The sequence below is a fragment of the Octopus sinensis genome, linkage group LG11 (genome assembly GCF_006345805.1).
Source record: "Octopus sinensis linkage group LG11, ASM634580v1, whole genome shotgun sequence".
NCBI classification, from domain to species: Eukaryota; Metazoa; Mollusca; class Cephalopoda; order Octopoda; family Octopodidae; genus Octopus; species Octopus sinensis.
Window position 1 is genome coordinate 35,895,317 of NC_043007.1, and position 20,029 is coordinate 35,915,345.

Here is a 20,029-nt window from a genome sequence, read left to right on the forward strand (position 1 = left end):
GAACAAGGGGAAGAGATAATGGCTTTAAGATGTACTCTTGGATTGGTGTATATATGCCTGAATGTTTAGAAGTGATTATTCATGAGGTGGCAAGGACTGGGGTGGGGGTGTTAAAGCTTCTTGCAGAAATGACCTGTGCCACTTGGATATAAACTGTCATGATATGTAGTGCACTGTGAATGTGCATAGCTCAGTGGTTAGAACATCGGGCACACAACCATGAGGTAGTGAGTTCAATTCCTGGACCAGGCTATGTGCTGTGTTCTTCAGCAAGACACTTTATTTTCACGTTGCTCCAGTTCACTCATCTGTAGAAATGAGTTGCAACATCACTGGTGCCAAGCTGTATCAGCCTTGGCCCTTCCCTTGGGTAACATTGGTGGCTAGGAGAGGGGAGGATGGAAATGCATAGGTGACTGCTGGTCTTCCATAAACAACCTTGCCCGGACTTGTGCCTCTGAGGGTAACTTCCTTGGTCCAACCCCTTGATTATTCATGACAGAAGGAGGTCTTTACCCTTTATGTAGTGCATTGTTTTGTGCTTTGTATAGAGAGATCATGAACTCAGACTAGACTAGGCTATTTTATGAACATATTTCTTTTGTGCTGTTTGTGAATGATCTAAAGTATGTTTGTGTATCATTTTGCCCTCTTCATTGTGTCTTTTAAGTGTTACAGATTTCGTGGAATAATTTTATTTAACCCTTTATCATTTAAATCAACATTCTATGGCCAAAATAGTCTGCCTGTTTTATCTTCAAACCAACCAGACCTGCCCTCTCATCTACCATACAATGTCATTATAAAAATAAGCACATGGTTCCGAGTTCAGTCCCACTGCATGGCATCTTGGGTAAATGTCTTCTACTATAGCCTCGGGCCAACCAAAGCTTTGTAAGTGGATTTGGTAGACGGAAACTGAAAGAAGCTCGTCGTATATATGTGTATATATATATATACGAGTGTATATGTGTGTCTGTGTTTGTTCCTCCAACATCGCTTCACAACTGATGCTGGTGTGTTTCCATCCCAGTAACTTAGCGGTTCGGCAAAAGAGACCGATAGAGTAAGTACTAGGCTTACAAAGAATAAGTCCTGGGGTCGATTTGCTCGACTAAATGGCCACAGTCAAATGACTGAAACAAGTAAAAAAGAGAAATACATCATTGAAATCTCAAAGCTACAAGATAGTATATGATCAATTCAAAACAATGTGAATAAATAAGAGTTACCCTCTCTCTCTTTCGGAGAGGCACTGAGCAGCTATACGCACATATACACACACGGCAGTAACTTCCACCTACCGAATTCAATCACAAAGCTCCGGTCGGCTCGGGGCTATAGCGGAAGACACCTACTCAAAGTGCCACGCAATGGGACTGAACCCAAAACCATGTAGCTAGGAAGCAAGCTCCCTAACCACACAGCCATGCCCGACAATAATTTGAATGCTGAAGAGTTAACCTGTAGTATTGTAATCCTCAGTGTGGGCATTTAGTATATTATATTATCAAGTGTTCAAGTGTGGCATTTGTTTGTATCTGATCTTCCTGGCGTTGCTAGTAAGAAGAGACCCAATGGATCTGGTAGGTGCTGGTTTAAGTTTTATTTCTGGAACTAGATTCCTAAGCAATTGATGTAGAGTTAGAGTAGTTGTACTGCAGTGTCTGGAGAATAGCGAGGAGGTATGAATATGATGTCATCTGTGTATATGTTTCAATGTGTGGGATGGTCGTATAGAAATATGATGATACTCCTTTCAGGAATTTACAAGTTCTGGAAATGTTGTTCATATGTTTGGCAACTTGACAGACAGAGTGCTAGCCTTAATAAGAGTGTGTTCCTATTTGATTGGGAATATAATGGGTATTAACCCTTTTGTTACAATATTTGTGCTGTGTTTCTTTCAATTAATTTTAAATTTAACAAAGAATTTTGTAAAATAACTTAGTTATCATTAAGCTAGTGTTAGGTACATAAATTGTAACTAAGGTTTGGTGGAAGGTTTTAATTGAAAACAAGACATTTGTATTACAAAGCTAGAAGCAGTTTCAGCCAGGTTGGCATTGAAAGGGTTAATCATGAGTAGAAGATCTTTAGAGGATGGAGAAGAAATAAAGGAAGCTTGATTGCATCATCCAATGCCCACCTTGTCTCTTATAACAGCGAAAACACTTAGACAACTTGCAAATATTTAGCATACCTAGGACTATGTCCCAAAGAGAGGTTCTTCTCTTTAGGCCAAATGTTTCAACCCCAACAGCTGCTGATACTCCACAAAGCTCAGGTGAGGTTCACAATGGAAATACTGCTCCCACATCTGGGACAGTGCCACTGCTCCACACACTGACAGCCTAAATTGCATTCAAAGGACCACTCGAATGACTGGTACTCCATCTCTAACAGACTCACGCCCATAGGCATACTGTCAACACCTTCTGATTTTTCTATCACTACTATAATAACCTTGCTTCTCAGATTTGGCTGATTTTGTACCACCACAAATCATGACCCCCAACCCATTTTCTCTCCATCTCTTATCACCCTTGGTGCATCCAACAACCCCTTTTCCTGGTGCTGTAACAGTAGGAGCCATATCACATCTGCTTTGATGTTCTGATGGGCTGCCTGCACTTTTAACAGAGTCGTTCTTTTATAAAACTCTATCTCTCTCTTTGCCTGTGTCATTTTATTGCAGACATTGACACAATCTACATATGTTCAGGTTGAACATTAATCAGCCATCAGTGAAAAGAAGAGAGTCCTGCAAATGACATAGGCACTGCTTCTACTCCTCCTCCTTTTACCTGTCATAAACTTATCAACTCTCAAAGTTCAAAAATTTGTATTGTGAAAACCGTTATCTATGAGATCATTGAAGAAGTCTTCTGATGGTGAGTAAGAAGGTGTGTGTGTCCAGCAACACACACACACACAGATGTATATCATTGTCATCATTTAACATACATTTTCCCTTGATTGTATGGACCACAATTAATCTATCGAAGCAGATTTTCTAGGACAAGATGTCGTTTGTGTCATGAACCATCGCCTGTTTCCAAGCAAGGTAACACTGCCCAAGACCAGACATGGTTTTCGAGGAAGACTGAAAATGAAGAACACCTCAGAATGAAGGTGATGCTCATTTACTACCACCATATGATGCCAAAACAAGAATATACACACACACACACACAAGTCTCCTTCCACCAAATCCATTCACAAGGCTTTGGTCAGTACAGGGTTATAGTACAAGACACCCAAAAGTACCATACAGTGGTACTGAACCCAAAAGCACTTGGTTAGGAGACAAGATTCACAACCATACCTGTGCCTTATATATATATATATATATATATATATATATATATATATATATATATACACACACACACATACATGTGTATATAGTTATATATACATACACATGCACTTACATGTATACATATATATATATATATACACGAGCAAAATGCCCCCACCCCGTCCAATGAACGGTGCTGAGTTGTCAAACATTTAAACCAAATTTTCTCAAAACAACTTGTCCGACCGTCCCATAGGCCTCCCTTTGAGAAACACTGATTTAACCTAAATTTGAGACACCAGCAAAAGAAGAAATAAAGATAGACTTTTTTTTCTATTCCAAAGAAAAACGATTTTATTCACACAAATATACAACCGAAGAGTTTAAAAGTACCAGTAATGATAAGGCTGTTGACTGGGAGAACACAAACATGGTTTAAACAGTAAGCTTGGCAGGAAAGAAATGTGCCTTTAAGCAGTACAAAAATAACAAAAAATGGAAGGTGCAGTTATGTACAGGTTGACGGAAGAAAAGCAGGACAGAAAGGGCTTTATCGATCGCATTCTCACCTGGAATCGAGCTTTGTAATTTTTTCAAGACTTATATACACCCTGATACCGTCGGTATCTACATGTCAAATTTGAGCGCAATCGGATGGAGGATGCCCAAGATCCGAGAACAGACAGAACGGATTTTATATAAGAGATATACACACACACGTGTGTGTGTATAATATAGTCTTCTGCTAAATCACTGCTAGACAGAACAACAGACAAGCTACATATTCTGTTAATTATAGTATTTGTGTAACATAGTTCCATCCTGTTCGTCCCATATAGTAATATCAAGGGTTGTTATTCCTATCAGGAATAAAGTGGCTTTGCACCCTCATTCATGCATAAAGCATATGTTGTACCAAGATGATTTGTCCTGATTCCTAAATATAAAGTCACTTGCTTGAAGAGGAATGCATTGAACCAATGATTGGCTTGTCAGAAACTTAGAAATAATGAAGCTATTGTTTAAAAATTATGATATTAAGTAAATAAATAAATATAGGAAAACAAACTACCAAGATATTTTATATATATATATATACTATATATATATGTATATATATACACACACCTCCACCCCTCACAGTGATGGGCAATTAAACCAGTTGTGTATATACATACATACATATGAAGGTATACATGCATATATGTAAGTATTTGTATGTTGTGTATATATATATTTGTAATTATGTACTATCTGTGTATATCCCACTGATGAGGCAGAGTATATTTTTATACAGAGTCAGAAATCTGGATCTGGGATTATCCAATAGTTTTTTTGTTAGTTTATTTGTCTGTTTGTCTTTTCACATTGTGCTGTATGAATACATGAAGTGGTTTTAGAGTCAAGTTTTGACTGCTATCTCTAGCATGGTGGTATCTCTTAGATACCCTTAATTATAATTATATATATGTGTATCATGTATATGTTGCAAGATGTTTGCTTCCCATCCCAAATGGTTCCAGCTTCAGTCCAACTGCATGGTACCATGGGCAAGTGTTTTCTACTATAGCCTTTAGCCAATCAAAGCCTTGTGAGTGGGTTTGCAAAAGTGAAACCGAAAGAAGCCCATAGTGTGTGTGCCTGACCCCTGTCATCACTGGACAATCAGTGTTGGCCTGTTTACATCCCTGTAACTTAGGGGTTCAGCAAAGAAGATAGACAGAATAAGTACCAGACTTGAAAAAACTATGAGTACTAGGGTTGATTCATTCAAGAATTCTTCAAGGTGGTGCTACAGCATGGCCACAATCTAATGACTGAAATAAGTAAAAGATAAATAAGATATTATTACATTTAAAAATATAAGAAAATTATGGGGCAAGTGAAATCGAATTTGGGGCGCTAACAGCTCCATCTGAGCAGGATCACTGCCAGAGCAGCGGTCTGGCTTCTGTGCCAGTGACACGTAAAAAGCACCATTTGAGCGTGATCATTACCAGCATCGCCTTACTGGCACTTGTGCCGGTGACATGTGAACAAAACATTCAAGCGAGGTCGTTGCCAGTGCTGCTGGACTGACTCCTGTGCAGGTGACATGTAAAAAACACCATTTGAGCTTGGCCATTGCCAGTACCGCCTGACTGGCCCTCGTGCCAGTGACACGTAAAAGCACCCACTACACTCTCAGAATGGTTGGCGTTAGGAAGGGCATCCAGCTGTAGAAACTCTGCCAGATCAGATTGGAGCCTGGTGCAGTCATCTGGTTCATCAGTCCTCAGTCAAATCATCCAACTCATGCTAGCATGGAAAGCGGACATTAAATGATGATGATGATATAGAAACTACTGAGATATGATTACTTGGGTCAATAGAACGAACTATTGTCATCCTCCAAAATTGGTGACCTTGTACCTACTTTTAAAAGCATTATTATTATTAGCAATAAACATCCACCAAGATCAACTTTGTCTTTCATCCTTTTGAGGTCAATTAGATAAAATACTAATCAAGTAATGGGGTTGATGTAATTGACGAACCCCCTCTCGTTAAAATCCTACCAAGGCTGATCATGCCTTTTATCCTGCCAAGGATGCTTTATACAATAATTGCTTGTCAAATATAAACATTTAAGGGTGGCGAGCTGGCAGAATTGTTAGCACACCAGGTGAAATGCTTAACGGTATTTTGTCTGCCGCTACGTTCTGAGCTCAAATTCCGCTGAGGCCGACTTTGCCTTTCATCCTTTCAGGGTCGATTAAATAAGTACCAGTTACGCACTGGGGTTGATATAATCGACTTAATCCGTTTGTCTGTCCTTGTTTGCCCTCTCTGTGTTTAGCCCCTTGTGGGTAGTAAAGAAATAGGTATTTCATCTGCCATTACCTTCTGAGTTCAAATTCCGCTGAGGCTGACTTATCCTTTCAGGGTCGATTTAATAAGTACCAGTTATGCACTGGGGTCAATGTAATCAACTTAATCCCTTTATCTGTCCTTCTTTGTCCCCTATGTTTAGCCCCCTGTGGGCTAGTAGGGAAAAAAAGAGAAAGTCCTGTATATTTTTCCCTTTTTTCTTTCTTTCTTTTCTTTTGTTTATTTGTCTCCAGCCCATTGAAGCAGAGAAAAGCAACACTGATGATGCTTAATTTTTCAGGACCTCAAAGATGCCAACTTCCTACTTTCTTTATTGGAGAAAGTTATCCTCAACCAGAGACCAAAGACCAAGTGTTATACCAGGTAATGGATTAAACCTTTATTCAAGAACTCAGAATGCAATCAGCTGGAACATATGCTACAAGGAATCTAACCTGATGCTCAAACTAATCTGCAAATATGCTACCCCAGAGAGGTGCTATATTTTAAAATCCCCAAAAGGGGAAAAGTCAAAGCTGATCTCTGGAACAATTGGCCCCAGAGAACAGAGAATCAAAACAAGTACTGCAATATATTTTGTCTTATTCTCTAATGACTGCCAAATTCACGATATGAGGGGTTGGGAGTCAACAAACCTCAACTCTTGTAATATAAACCTTCTGGTTCTATGACATAAAATTGTCTATTTCATAAGAATCTATATATAAATCATAACTATCCATCATAACTTATGCAAGAACCTATCTGCTGACATCATGATAAAGTTAATGATTTTTATTAAATTCTCACCAGATGTAGTCCATAAATTAGTCTAAGATAACCCTATAAAGATGAGATGGTATAGTCATGACTAGAATCAGATCAGTGGAGTTAGTACAGGAAAACTTCGATTCCAACTGAATCTCTCTATATATAAAGCTGAAGTTGTCTGTGTATGGCAGGTTTGGTAGCCTTCAACTAACACTATTCAACTAACAATTATTTACATAAAAAAGGTGCTTTTCTTCTATGAAAATCCCCATTTTTTATGATATTTTGACTGCTGTGTCGCCATTTTTCGGTGTATTTCAACCAGAAAAATGTTCACTTAAAAAGAATAACAAGCTACATAATGCAAAATTTTTACTTTTCAAAAATTCCAATTCATACATTTCCTTATATTGGTCGAATGCACACAACATCAGTATGCTTTTTAGCACCCTAACCTGTTTAAATTCTACAACTACATTCTTGTGACTTTTTAATATTATTTATCAACGATGATTGATCTTAAGTCAGAACTTATAAAAAAATAATTTTTTTTCTTTTTAAATGCAGCTGTTTTTTATGAAAAGGTTGTAGAGTAAGAGGATATAAAAGACAGACTATAAAAATACTAGGAAAAGAAAAACCAGAAACATCTTTGTCAGTTAAATTTTAGAGCAGATCAAAGTTGGAACTAAAACATCGAACACTTTGACATCTTTACAAATAATCATTTTAAAAGAAATAGATTCAGTTATATAGGCATAGTTGTGGCTAAGTGGTTAACAAGTTAATTTCTCAACCGTATGGTTCCGATTCGTGGAGGCGCAATGGCACAGTGGTTAGGGCAGCGGACTCACGGTCAGAGGATTGCAGTTTCGATTCCCAGACCAGGCGTTGTGTGTGTTTATTGAGCTAAAAGCTCCACGAGACTCTGGCAGGGGGTGATGGCGACACCTGTCGTACTCTTTCACCACAACTTTCTCTTCCTGTTTCTTGAGTAACGCTGCAATGGACTGGCATCCTGTCCAGCTGGGGGATACACATACTCCACAGAAACCGGGCCCATGAGCCTGGTTAGGCTTGAAAAGGGCAACGTTTATCGTTATGGTTCCGATTCAGTCCTACTTCACAACATTTTGGGCAAGTGCATTCTACTCTGACTGGCCTCAAGTTACCAAAAGCCTTGAGTGGATCTGGTCAATGGAAAGAAGCTCAATGTGCATGCAAATCTGTGGATACATGCTTATGTATGTATATGTTTGTAGCTTCTTGTCTTCACATCTTGTAATAGTTGTAACCGAGTGTCAGGGTCATACAATGTCATTCATTTCCAATATTCTGTGAGAACATGTCTGGTCATGAAGAAATGTTATCTCGTTCAGAAACAGGTGAGGATTAGCAACAGGAAGGGCATCTAACCATAGAAAACTTCCATCAATAAAACCTGTCCAGCTCATGGAAACATCGAAAAAGTGAACATTGAAAATGATGATGAAGATACGTGAAACCATATCTTTTTGAGATGAAAACATTGTTTGAATATAAAATTTAATAAAAGATTATATTGTAAAATATTAAAATACAAAATTTATTAAAGAAACACTACATCTGTAACATATAGGTTAAATCCAAAACCAAAATTTAATAATGTCTTGTTCTTAGAAATGGAATTGTTTCTATCATGTCCTCATATCCTGCTTCATAGACATCCTCAGATCTGACTTGATCATTTTTAGTGCAGAAAATAGATGTAGACATGGTTGTGTAGTAAAGAAGCTAGCTTCTCAATTATGCTTTATAGCATGGCACATTGGGCAGGTGTCTTCTACTTCAGCCCCAGGTCTGAGAGAACCCTTTAACATCTGTTTTCCATGCTGGCACGAGTTGGATAGTTGACAGGAGCTGGTCAGTTGAAGAGCCACCCAGGCTTCACGTCTGTTTTGGCATGGTTTCTACAGCTGGATGCCCTTCCTAATGCCAACCACTTAACAGAGCATACTGGGTGCGGTTAGGGTTAGAGTTAGCATGGGAGCTTTTTATGTGGCACCAGCATCCATAAACCAGCAAGATTAAGAAAGCTGAGTTGAAAAGGGATGCAGGGGACACCTCTGTCTTGATAACATGTAATGGTAGTAAATGAACATCGCCATCATAAAAGCGATGTTGTTCAATTTCCAGTCTTGCACGATAAAACATGCCTAGCTACAGGAAAATATGACCTTGCATTAAAACTGGTCAAAGTTGGCAACAGGAAGGGCATCTAGCTGCAGAAAATCTGCCTCAACAAATACTGTCTGAACCATATTTTAGATTAAAAAATAACTTTATCTTAATTTTGAAAAATAAAAGAAGTATAAAAAATCTGCATTATTTATGGGATGACCCAATAAACCTTATTTAACATGTTCATTATAGGCACAGGCATCGCTGTGTGGTAAGAAGCTTGCTTCCCAACACATGGTTCCGGGTTCAGTCTCATTGCATGACACCTTGGGCAAGTGTCTTCTCCTATAGCCTCGGGCCAACCAAAGCCTTGTGAGTGGATTTGGTACACAGAAACTGAAAGAACCCAATTGTATGTATATATATATATATATATATGTATATGTTTGTGTGTCTGTGCTTGTCCCCCCCACCATTGCTTGACAACCGATGTTAGTTTGTTTACGTCCCCGTGAAAACTGGACGTTAAATGATGAAATCAATCTAACAAATATCAGTGATATTTGGGAGCCCTTAACACATTAAAATATACTTTACATCTACTTGGAGTCATATCAGTACATTTTTACCAATCCCCCTGGCTTCAGTAGCCCAATAATTGGTTCAGACTGACTCCACAGCTGTGGCTAGAATGCCTTTGATCTTAGCTGTTTAATCATGGTTGATGAGAAGCTAAAAACAATAACAAAAGGGAAGGCATATTAGATAATGTAGTCGAAGATAAGTCTAAAAAATATATAGAATTGACATGGATTTTGCACCCTTTATCATGGGTGTATATGTTTAGGGTTGGTTGAGCTTGAGTAAACAACAGCTTGAGACTTTGGCCCTGCTTTGTTGTTGTAACTGCAGGTGTTACCATAAGGGGTACAAAGAGATCTAAAGATCTACAGCAGCAACACCAACCTTTCCTTTAAGCCATAAGCCACAGACAAAAGGAGGAGGTGGGACTATGCACGTGTTTGTGTGTATATATACATATACACACATATATATATCTTTTACTTGTTTCAGACACTGAGCTGCAGCCATGCTGGAGCACTGCCTTGAAGGGTTTATTAGCTGCGTAAATCAACCCCAATACTTATAAACAGAGCTGCGTAAGATCAATAGTCTTCATACTGACAACATGCAAGAATGCAGACGTGCAAGCATCCTACAATCTGATGACATCATTCATAGCTTAATGTGTTTTCCCACATTCTGTCTGTGAGAAAAATTTTCTTCTGGGACTATTTTTACAGTGAAAGATTTTCTCACGTTTCAGTATTCTTCTATTTGTTTCAGTGATTTGGCTGCAGCCATGCTGGAGCACTGCCTTTAGTTGAACAAATCGACCCCAGGACTGATTCTTTGTAAGTGTAGTACTTATTCTATCAGTGTCTTTTGCCGAACCAAGTTACGGGGGACATAAACAAACCAACGTCGGTTGTCAAGCAATGGTGGGGGTGGGGTGGGGGACAGACACAGACACACAAATATATACATATATAATTATACAACAGACATCTTTCAGTTTCTGTCTACCAAATCCACTCACAAGGCTTTGGTTGGCTTGAGGCTATAGGGGAAGTTATGATGGGGTTTTGTTTCACCAGGGTTTACAGGACATCCTCGTTGAGATCTACAGATTTTCCAGGATGAAGTTCATATTCTAGGCTGTAGTTTCTGGCTTGGAATTTCTGGAACCACCGTTGACACTGGCTTACGCTTATTGTCCGATCCCCATATACTGCATTATATTCCTTGCACTTTCCATTGCGCTGTTGTCTTTATTGAACTCATAAAGCAAAATATGCTCCTTTGTCACTTCCATTAAAGCTTTGAAAAAATGTTAAAATCGAACTGCACTCTTCAAAACTCGCACTAAGAATAAGGGCAAGGTAAAATTACTACCGGCTTTTAAAGCGAGTTGATGCAGGTAGTTTATCCTGGCCCCTCCGTTAGTTCATGCAATTGAAAAAACTGCATTATTTATGGGATGACCCAATACATGATTATGTATGTGTGTGTGTGTATTTACACACACATGTATAACATGGTTCAAGACGGTTTCTGTTTACCAAATTCGCTCACAAGCCATTGGTCGATTCAGGCTAGGCATGCCATTCAGAATGTTGTAGTTAGCCCATGACTAGAATATATTTCTTTACTACCCACAAGGGGCTAAACACAGAGTGGACAAACAAGGGCGGACAAACGGATTAAGTCGATTACATCTACTCCGGTGCGTAACTGGTACTTAATTTATCGACCCCGAAAGGATGAAAGGCAAAGTCGACCTCGGCGGAATTTGAACCCAGAACGTAACGGCAGACGAAATACGGCTACGCATTTCGCCCGGCGTGCTAACGTTTCTGCCAGTTCGCCAGAATAACCTATGCAATATGAAAGAGGTGAGTGGTACGACAATCATCACAGCTGTTTAACAACATATGTATAGCTCCCTAATCTTACTGGAAAAGTTTAACAGCTAGCCAGTCAGCCACCCAGCTTTGCGTTGAAGTTTCACCACATACCAATAATTATTTCCTTAAATTAGCAAAAAGGGAAACATTAAAGACAAGGTGAGGCTCTCCTCCGAATTCGATGTTGTTTAGTACCGTAGGTCACCTCTGACGAAAGGCGTTCCACTCATGAGCACACCGTTTTTTTCTTTTGGTATACTATATCTTATTTCTTTATTGCCCACAAGGGGCTAAACATAGAGGGGACAAACAAGGACAGACAAAGGGATTAAGTCAATTAGATCGACCCCAGTGCGTAACTGGTACTTAACTTATCGACCCCGAAAGGATGAAAGGCAAAGTCGACCTCGGCGAGACACACAGTATGTATCTTTCCTCTCTACATATTTTTTTTAAGATAAGAAAGAGCGATTTGAAGGAGATTTAGCTGTAATTTCTAGCAATCAAATAGAGCACGCAGGAAGCCCCACAAAACCCGACATTTTGAAGACATGTAATTGTAAGGTAAGAAAGAGTGATTTGAAGGAGATTTAGCTGTAATTTCTAGCAATCAAATCGAGCACGCAGGAAGCCCCACAAAACCTGACATTTTGAAGACTTGTAATCGTAAGGTAAGAACAAAAAAAACATATAAACAAAATCAAAGGCGAAGGAGGTGGGTATCACATGCGATAGCTAATAGATACGAACGGGGGCGGTGTCACGTGGGCGAGTAATCGATATTCGAAGAACACAAGAGTGCATGGTGCCAGCACTGGCAGGTCCAATAAACCGAGCATGCGCTTTCTTGTGATTGCAGTTAGCTTCCTGTGGTGTATCGATTAGATAGATATGCTATACATCAAAACCGAAAGAGTTCAGGGTCGAACGAAGTACAAAAAAAATAATAAGTCACCGACAATTGACATCGGTCTAATGACGATTACCGCGAAGCTTCAGAACTGTGTCAGGAACAAAAAGTATTAACATTCGTGTATGTGCGTATGCATATACATTATATATATATATATATTTCTATATATATATATATATGCATACACATGCACACACAATGTCCGTGCGTGTGAATGTCGAATGACCCCATTACAGAAATATGGCTCGTAAATCAGTTAAAATAACAAAATAAAGTCATATTAAGCATTAAGTATTTCGGACGAGTGAAGGTGTTTTGCAAGTAAGCCTGATGCGCATTCTTAACAGCTGACCTTATATGAGTTTAGTTGCCTATGGACAACAGGTCACCCGAAACACGATACGCTGGGCCTGAACGTCTTCGCTGGGTTTGCTAACACCCTTTTAATCTTCAAGCAGATATTGGGAAAGTGACATTAGATAATGTAGTCCCTTGATATATCGCTGAAAAGACCGAAACAGTCACAAATGGAATGACTGCTTTTAATCACACGTCTGCTCAATCAATGTTGACACAGAGCTGAACGACAACAACCTGATCACAAAATAATGGACTTAACAAAAATGCATGTAGTATAAAATAAACTAACAAGGATCCAAAGTGACTCCAATCAGATTTAACATGTCTTTCAACTGGTTAAATTTTGTAGAAATTTAGTTTAAAACCTGTAAACCTGATTAGAAAAGAAATAGACTAAATAGTAGAGATCAAAGGTTTCTACATTAGTACCGTTCACCATTAACAAGTTTGCCAATGGTTACTAAAATTTTGATAGTTGACATGAAGAAACATTGTGGAAATTCTTTTCTTTTCATTTTTTACACCTAATGTTCATTTAAAAAAAAAAAGAGGTTAAGCCTTAGTGCTTTACAAGAAAGAAGTACATAAGAAGAGAAGGAAATGAATGAAAAAATAAGCTAATTATACTCGAAAATGATTCAACCGATTATAATACCCTTTGACGTAGATTTCTAAACCTTCACAACAAATACTTGTTGACTATATATGTGAGTGTATATATATATGGAGAGAGAGAGAGAGGATAAGAAAGTAGGTGGTAAAAATTAAAATGGTTAATCGTCAGAAGTTATTAAGTTGACAATCCAGAAATAATTATAGAGCAATCTATATAAATATATTTTTTTTAAAAACTCAGATTTTGATGTCGTTTGATAAATGTATTTCTTTACAGCCCACAAGGGGCTAAACATAGAGGGGACAAACAAGGACAGACAAAGGGATTAAGTAGATTACATCGACCCCAGTTGGAAACTGGTACTTTATTTATCATGCACGAAACTCTCGGTGAAGTCACTTTTTAAGAGGGAGATAGGGGAGGAGAAAGACAAAATCATGAAAACAGTATATTGTGTTGTTTAGCCCCTGGACAGCTGATGGAGTAAACCTACTCGCAATTAAAATGAATCCACCCTCGACTATCCCTTATTTCCATATATTTTTCTTCACTTTCATCTGCTCATTCGCTTATGTTTTTCCCCCCCACATAAGTGTTTTGTCTGTCCTTGTGTTGCCCCCTCTGTGTTAGGCCTTTATGGATGGTGTAAAATATATATATTTCCAGATATTTTCTCTCGGGTGTAGTATAAAATAAGGACTACCTAATCTAATGCATCATCGTTCATTATTTTAAAGACAGAAGACGGTTTTTATGGAAATCTGACTGTTATTTCTCACAGATCGAGCAACCATATAGAGGCTATTTCACTAATTAGCAAACAAAACACGGGTAGGTAGAATATATTCTAACAGCAAAAGAGAAAAAAACACCAAGGTGCTGTTTACTAACCAAAAGAACAAAAGCCAAAATGTTGAACTAGAAATAAAATTACAGAAGACAGAAAACAAAAACACGCAAGGAGCGAGAAAGATGAGATTTTATATATAAAAAAAATATATATTGTCTTGGTAATATTACTAGCAAACATAACTAGAAAACAGGAAGTAAATTGAGGTTGATCTCATTTCTTCTTTTTTTTTAATATCGACCTGAGATTTAGATTTTTATAAGGTAGAGGGGGGGATTGGAGGTTGCGAGTAACATTTCCCAAGGACATTCTAACGATGTTGGAGGAATTAAATGGTTTCAGGTGAGAAATGAAACCGCCACACCAAATCATAAAATAATAGTTTCTTTTTAAAGATATATATATTTGTTTTAAATATTAGGGTAATATATCGTGTTTGTTGTTGGAGTCGATCTGTTCAACAATATATTAGTTACATGACCACATACAGTCACACATGGTGAGGCAACGAGGGAGGGGAAAACGAGCCTGTACATGGTCACACGAAATGCCATGAATAGCAGCCAAACCCCTTCTTAACTCATATACACTTAAAAGAAAAATGAAGATATGTTAGATGATTTAGTCTTAAGTATATAGAGAAAAAAATACTTGTGGGCTGACCTGGGGGTTTAAACAACATCTACGTTGTTAGAGAAAAGGGGCAATATAGAATAATGCATAGAATAAACACTGTAATTAGGTGAACATGGTTTGAAGCCTTTGTTCATAGACGTGTGAGATCAGAATTGGCCTGGGGCTAAATTACAACACTAATAATATCTGGTTAGTTAACTTGGTAGTGCAAAACATCATAGATAGGCATCATTGAACGAAGATAGCAAGTGCTTGTTGGCGGAGCCAGCAATGGGCGGTGTAAGATAAGAAAGGTCACCGCTGCCGCAAAGTGGTAGGGAGATTGTAAGGAGTCGAAATAGAGGACAAGCTGATATTTAAGAAAGAATAAAATCAAAAATTGACATGGGTATGATGTGGTGGGTATACATAGGAAATTCAGTGAAAAGGTGTAATGAGTAGGGAAGCTGATCGTGTCACGAGGTTAAGCGGAAAAGGTAACCATCTCATAGAAGAAATTTAGTGGAAATAAGACCTAAAATATATATATATAAATTGAATAATAAATATTTTAAATTTAGGCATTTGGCCAGCAATCTTGAAGGGAGGCATTCAGCCGATTACATAGCCCCAATACTGGAGTGATACTTTATTTCATCAACCCTGGCGGGGCCAAAAGACAAGGTTGACCTTGGCGGGATTGGGACTCACAAAAAGAGTAAAGCGCCGAAAATAAAATACTGCAAGGTATTTTATCGATAAGGTATTTTAACGATAATAATAATGGTTTCGGATTCTGGTACATGGCCTGAAATTTTAGCGGAGGAGTCTAGTCGATTTCACTGACCCAAGTACTTGACTGATACTTATTTCATCGACCCCCGTAAAGATGGAAAACAATGTTGATCTGGACGGGAATTGGATTGAGGGGTAAGAGCCGGAACAAATACTGCAAAGCATTTTGTCCAACGCTCAAACCTAATAATAACTATAATTATGATGTCAAATATAAAAATAATAAAGTGAAAATATAATAAAATAGTGATATGTGGGCCAGTAATGACCACTTAAGGGTTTTTTTTTATATCCAAACGGTAATAATTATAATTTAAAAAATACAAAATAAGGGCGTTATTTAAACAGATGTGTCGTGTGTACATTAGACAGAAGGATAAACTAACTAGAGTCAGTTATTTATTTTATTTATGAATGTATCATAAATAGTTCGAGTACTAAAGGATAGTTAGTTTTTATAAATTATACATAATACATACTTAAACACGTACACAAAAATCTAAAATACTTTTAAGATACCGTGTTTACACACACACACACACTTTACAGCGGATATTTAGCACTGTTTGTAATACAAGTATAACCTATAAATGATGATTTGTGTGTCTGTGTATGTATATATAAAGATGTGTGTTGTTTTTCAAAAACGATTGAAGATTGTGGGTGAGGTGGCGAGAATAATATCGGTGTTGTATGACGATGAGTGAAGGAAGGGCGAGAAAACTAGTAAGTCTGGAGACAAAAAAAAAGATAAATTAATGCAATTAATAAGTTAGCTTAGTGTAAACACGAGGGTGTGATACTTGGACTGCCTTAACTAGAATTCCGCCAAGAAATATATATAAAGACTATTCACTTAAAAGTTGTTGTTTCGCGCCAAGTAAACACTAATCAATCAAGATTCACCAGTGACCATCCTGTTTTATTTTCTTTTAGGTATAATGGCTGTGTGGTTAAAATGCTCTTCTCAACCACGTGGTTCGGCCCCATTGCACATTTTGGGCAGGTTACCACAGCTTCCAAAATCCCAACATCAGGCCCTAAGCGTGAAGATCTAAGATCAAAGAACTCCATCATTTTCTTATATACAGGACCATATCATTCAATGTAACAATTTTTTAAGTCGATGGGGTGTGATTTTTATTACCATATTTCTGTTGAAATATATTGCCTTTGCTTCAATTAATTTTAAAGTAATATTGAATTTAGTAAAAAACAACTTTGTTATTAATAAGCTAATGTTCAGAACAAAAATCAATATGAAATTTTGATGGAAGGTTTTTAATTTTGATCACTTCAAAACAGCAAATTTACATATTTATCTTCAGCTAGACACAAGCGGGTTTTATAACCTTCATTGAGCTTGACGGTTAGGTACTTAAAATAAAAAATGTTCATTTTTGAGACAGCCGGGCGTGATTCTAGGAAGATTTGATGACAAACAGGTCAAGCGTCACCTATTTTACTTAAAAGTACTTGTCATTGTGAGACGGACAATTTGATGGGGAAGGGTATAAGAGATTGATTAGAGAAAGCATAGGGGAATTAGGGAGGGGAAAAAAGAGAGAGACAAACAGAATAGGAATTGAAAAGTCAGCAGTTTTATTAGAAACGTTATGAGGGCAATTTCAATGGTCAGAGTAATATGAGAAATTACATGTAATGCGATATTGTTACCGCCGGTCTCCTATTTCACTATTGTAAAATAAATTAAGAAATCAGTTTTGTTTAAACTGATGCGAAGAAAACAGCATTTATTGATGTTAAAGATCATACATATGAGGAAGTTTATCGCCAAATAAGAAAAAAAATTATAAGGCATATTGTTCACGAATTGCTAGTAATATTCGACTGAAATGATTGTTGCTAAAAGTCCAATTGCGCCAAATAAATTCTGAAGGATACGAGTGAATAATGCTCGGCTCGTCCCACACTGACGACGAATTTTCTTTTCAGCGTGGCTCCACAGCCCTTCAATTCGTTGGGCATGGGTTTCTAGATCATTCGGATCAACGAAGTTCTGCGAGTGGTCGATAGTGGATTGGGGATAAATTAAACAAAATTGTTTTCTTAATTTTTTTACAACAGTAAAATAGGAGACGGCCGTTATTGCCATTGCCTGCTGGCCCGATCATAAATGTTCCAACCGTGACAATTCTGCCTTTTTTTTTCTTCTTTGAAACAGTGTAACCAAGACTACATAAATTAAAGTCTGTTTTTATTCAGCCGGTAGATTAGGGTTCGAGGGAGATTTAGCAGTGGTAGTACGAATAGTAGTATATTGCTGTTCAGAGTTCCAGCCGTGAACATCTCGTTTTTTTTTTTTCTTTTTAGACATGAAGTTAATTTGTTACTTTTTAAAGAGTGCATGTATGCGATTTGAGGAAGATCTTGGTGATATTTCTAACATGCCAAATGATCACAAAAAAATTTGCTTGATAATTCGAATTACAAACGGAAGTTTGATCATAAAACAGAATTAGAACCACGCCTTAGTCAACTCACGTATTCTGAAACAAGCCTCCCGTTCCTAATACCTTGAAATTAACCATACAGCAATATAATACAGCTGTTTATTTGCTTAGTATTGATATACTGTTCAAGGTATAGCAGATAGCAATGACAAATGACACAGAAAGACACCGTTATATAATGTAGCCAAACCGTTAGCTTCTATCACTTTTCAATCATCGAAAAGTGCTTATATTCATTCTACTCAAAAAAACTGACACGAAAGAAATGAGTAAAAAGATCGCGATCGATAGATAGATGTACATATAAACATATGCACACTTAGATGTAGAAACGAGAGAAAAGTACACGATGCATGTCGAGTTTTGTTCATTCATTTGAAGCTGAGGCTCGTTTGGAGCGGAGAGTGAAGCCTCAGCTTGGAATGAATGAATGATTACACACACACGTACATTGAAAGACTAATTTCATCTACAGAAATAGGCAAGTGAAGTCAATCATCTGACTTCCTCTCCCATCCAAGAACTCCATACATCGCCGGTTACTTTCATACACAAACATAGTACATCTATCTCTATAGACTTACGGTTCAATAAAGCAGTTGAAATAACATCTTTTCTATATTACGATTGTCAAAGCGGATTATTATTTTTTTTCTTTCTGCTACTAGCGTGCTCAAACAGATATTTTGTAAACAAATTCGGATGTGTATCTTGATTGTGAATGGATTTATTTGTCAGTGTTTGTACACAACATATACACAGATGTGTGCGTGTATATATATATACATATATATATATATATATATATATATATATATATACACACTCGCGCACACACTTAAAAAGAAAGTGAAAGACGATTGGCAACAGCGAGTGTTTAATGGCAAAATTAAATAAGTATTTGTTGTTGTGAGTTGTTGAAGACTATAATCAGACTAAATAATCATGTTACTAATCACTTGAGTATAAGTATTTTCATTGAGAAAATAGTTCTTTTCTGGTTATTTTTTTTCTTTTTTACACAGTTTTCGTTTTATACAACACTTTTTTCTCCTACCCCGCTGTCCATTTTTTTTTCCAGACGATAGTATTGGCAAGAAGAAAAGAATAGCGTAAAAAAAAAACGTAATGCAACGTGAAAGAGTAACACATGAATATAGTAAGATAAGCCTGACTGACTGATAGATGACAAGCGAAAAAAAAAGATCGACTTACTAGCCCATAGTTTTCTCTCCTCAAGATCCATGGTATTTCGTGAAAAAACGTGATGTTTTAGAATGTAAGTTTATATATATATATATATATTTCTGTGTGTACGTATATAAGTTTTCCACTTTCTTCCGATTATAAATCTATCTATATATAAATATCTTTTTTTTTTTTAGCTTCCCACTCGCTTGCTCATTAGGTACGAACCATGAATTACAAGTCCATGTGTATGCTGGAAGCTAATGCTAAAGTGCCCTATACGTGGCGCCACCACACCAATTAGCGAATACTTGCGGGGAGACAATTAATGACAGGAGTAGATAACTCGAACATATGTTTCGCTGAGTTTTATCTCTTCGTAGACAAGGAAAAAGTATTAGAGACCAGTGTCTTCTATTATAGCCCCGGGCTGACCAAAGTTCTGTGAGTGGATTTGGTAGAAGGAAAGTAAAAGAAGCTGTCGTGTATGTACGCATGTTTACATATATATATATATATATATATATATATATATATATATATATATATATATATATATATATAATATATATGTATACATACATGCATACATACATACATACATATATATATCATCATCATCATCATCATCATCGTTTAACGTCCGCTTACCATGGCTTGGACGA

General features: G+C 37.3%; 1 protein-coding gene across 1 annotated transcript in view; it reads right to left on the reverse strand.

The window, feature by feature from the left end:
* The window catches only part of LOC115217176 (apoptosis regulator BAX), an 83,705-nt gene extending 64,062 nt beyond the window's left edge, over positions 1–19,643 (reverse strand). Inside the window, exon 1 of the mRNA XM_029786805.2 lies at positions 19,392–19,643. Coding sequence (XP_029642665.1) covers positions 19,392–19,422 — 31 coding nt within the window. The 5' untranslated portion in view covers positions 19,423–19,643. The remainder of the gene's footprint in view (positions 1–19,391) is intronic.
* Between the last annotated feature and the right edge of the window lie 386 nt (positions 19,644–20,029).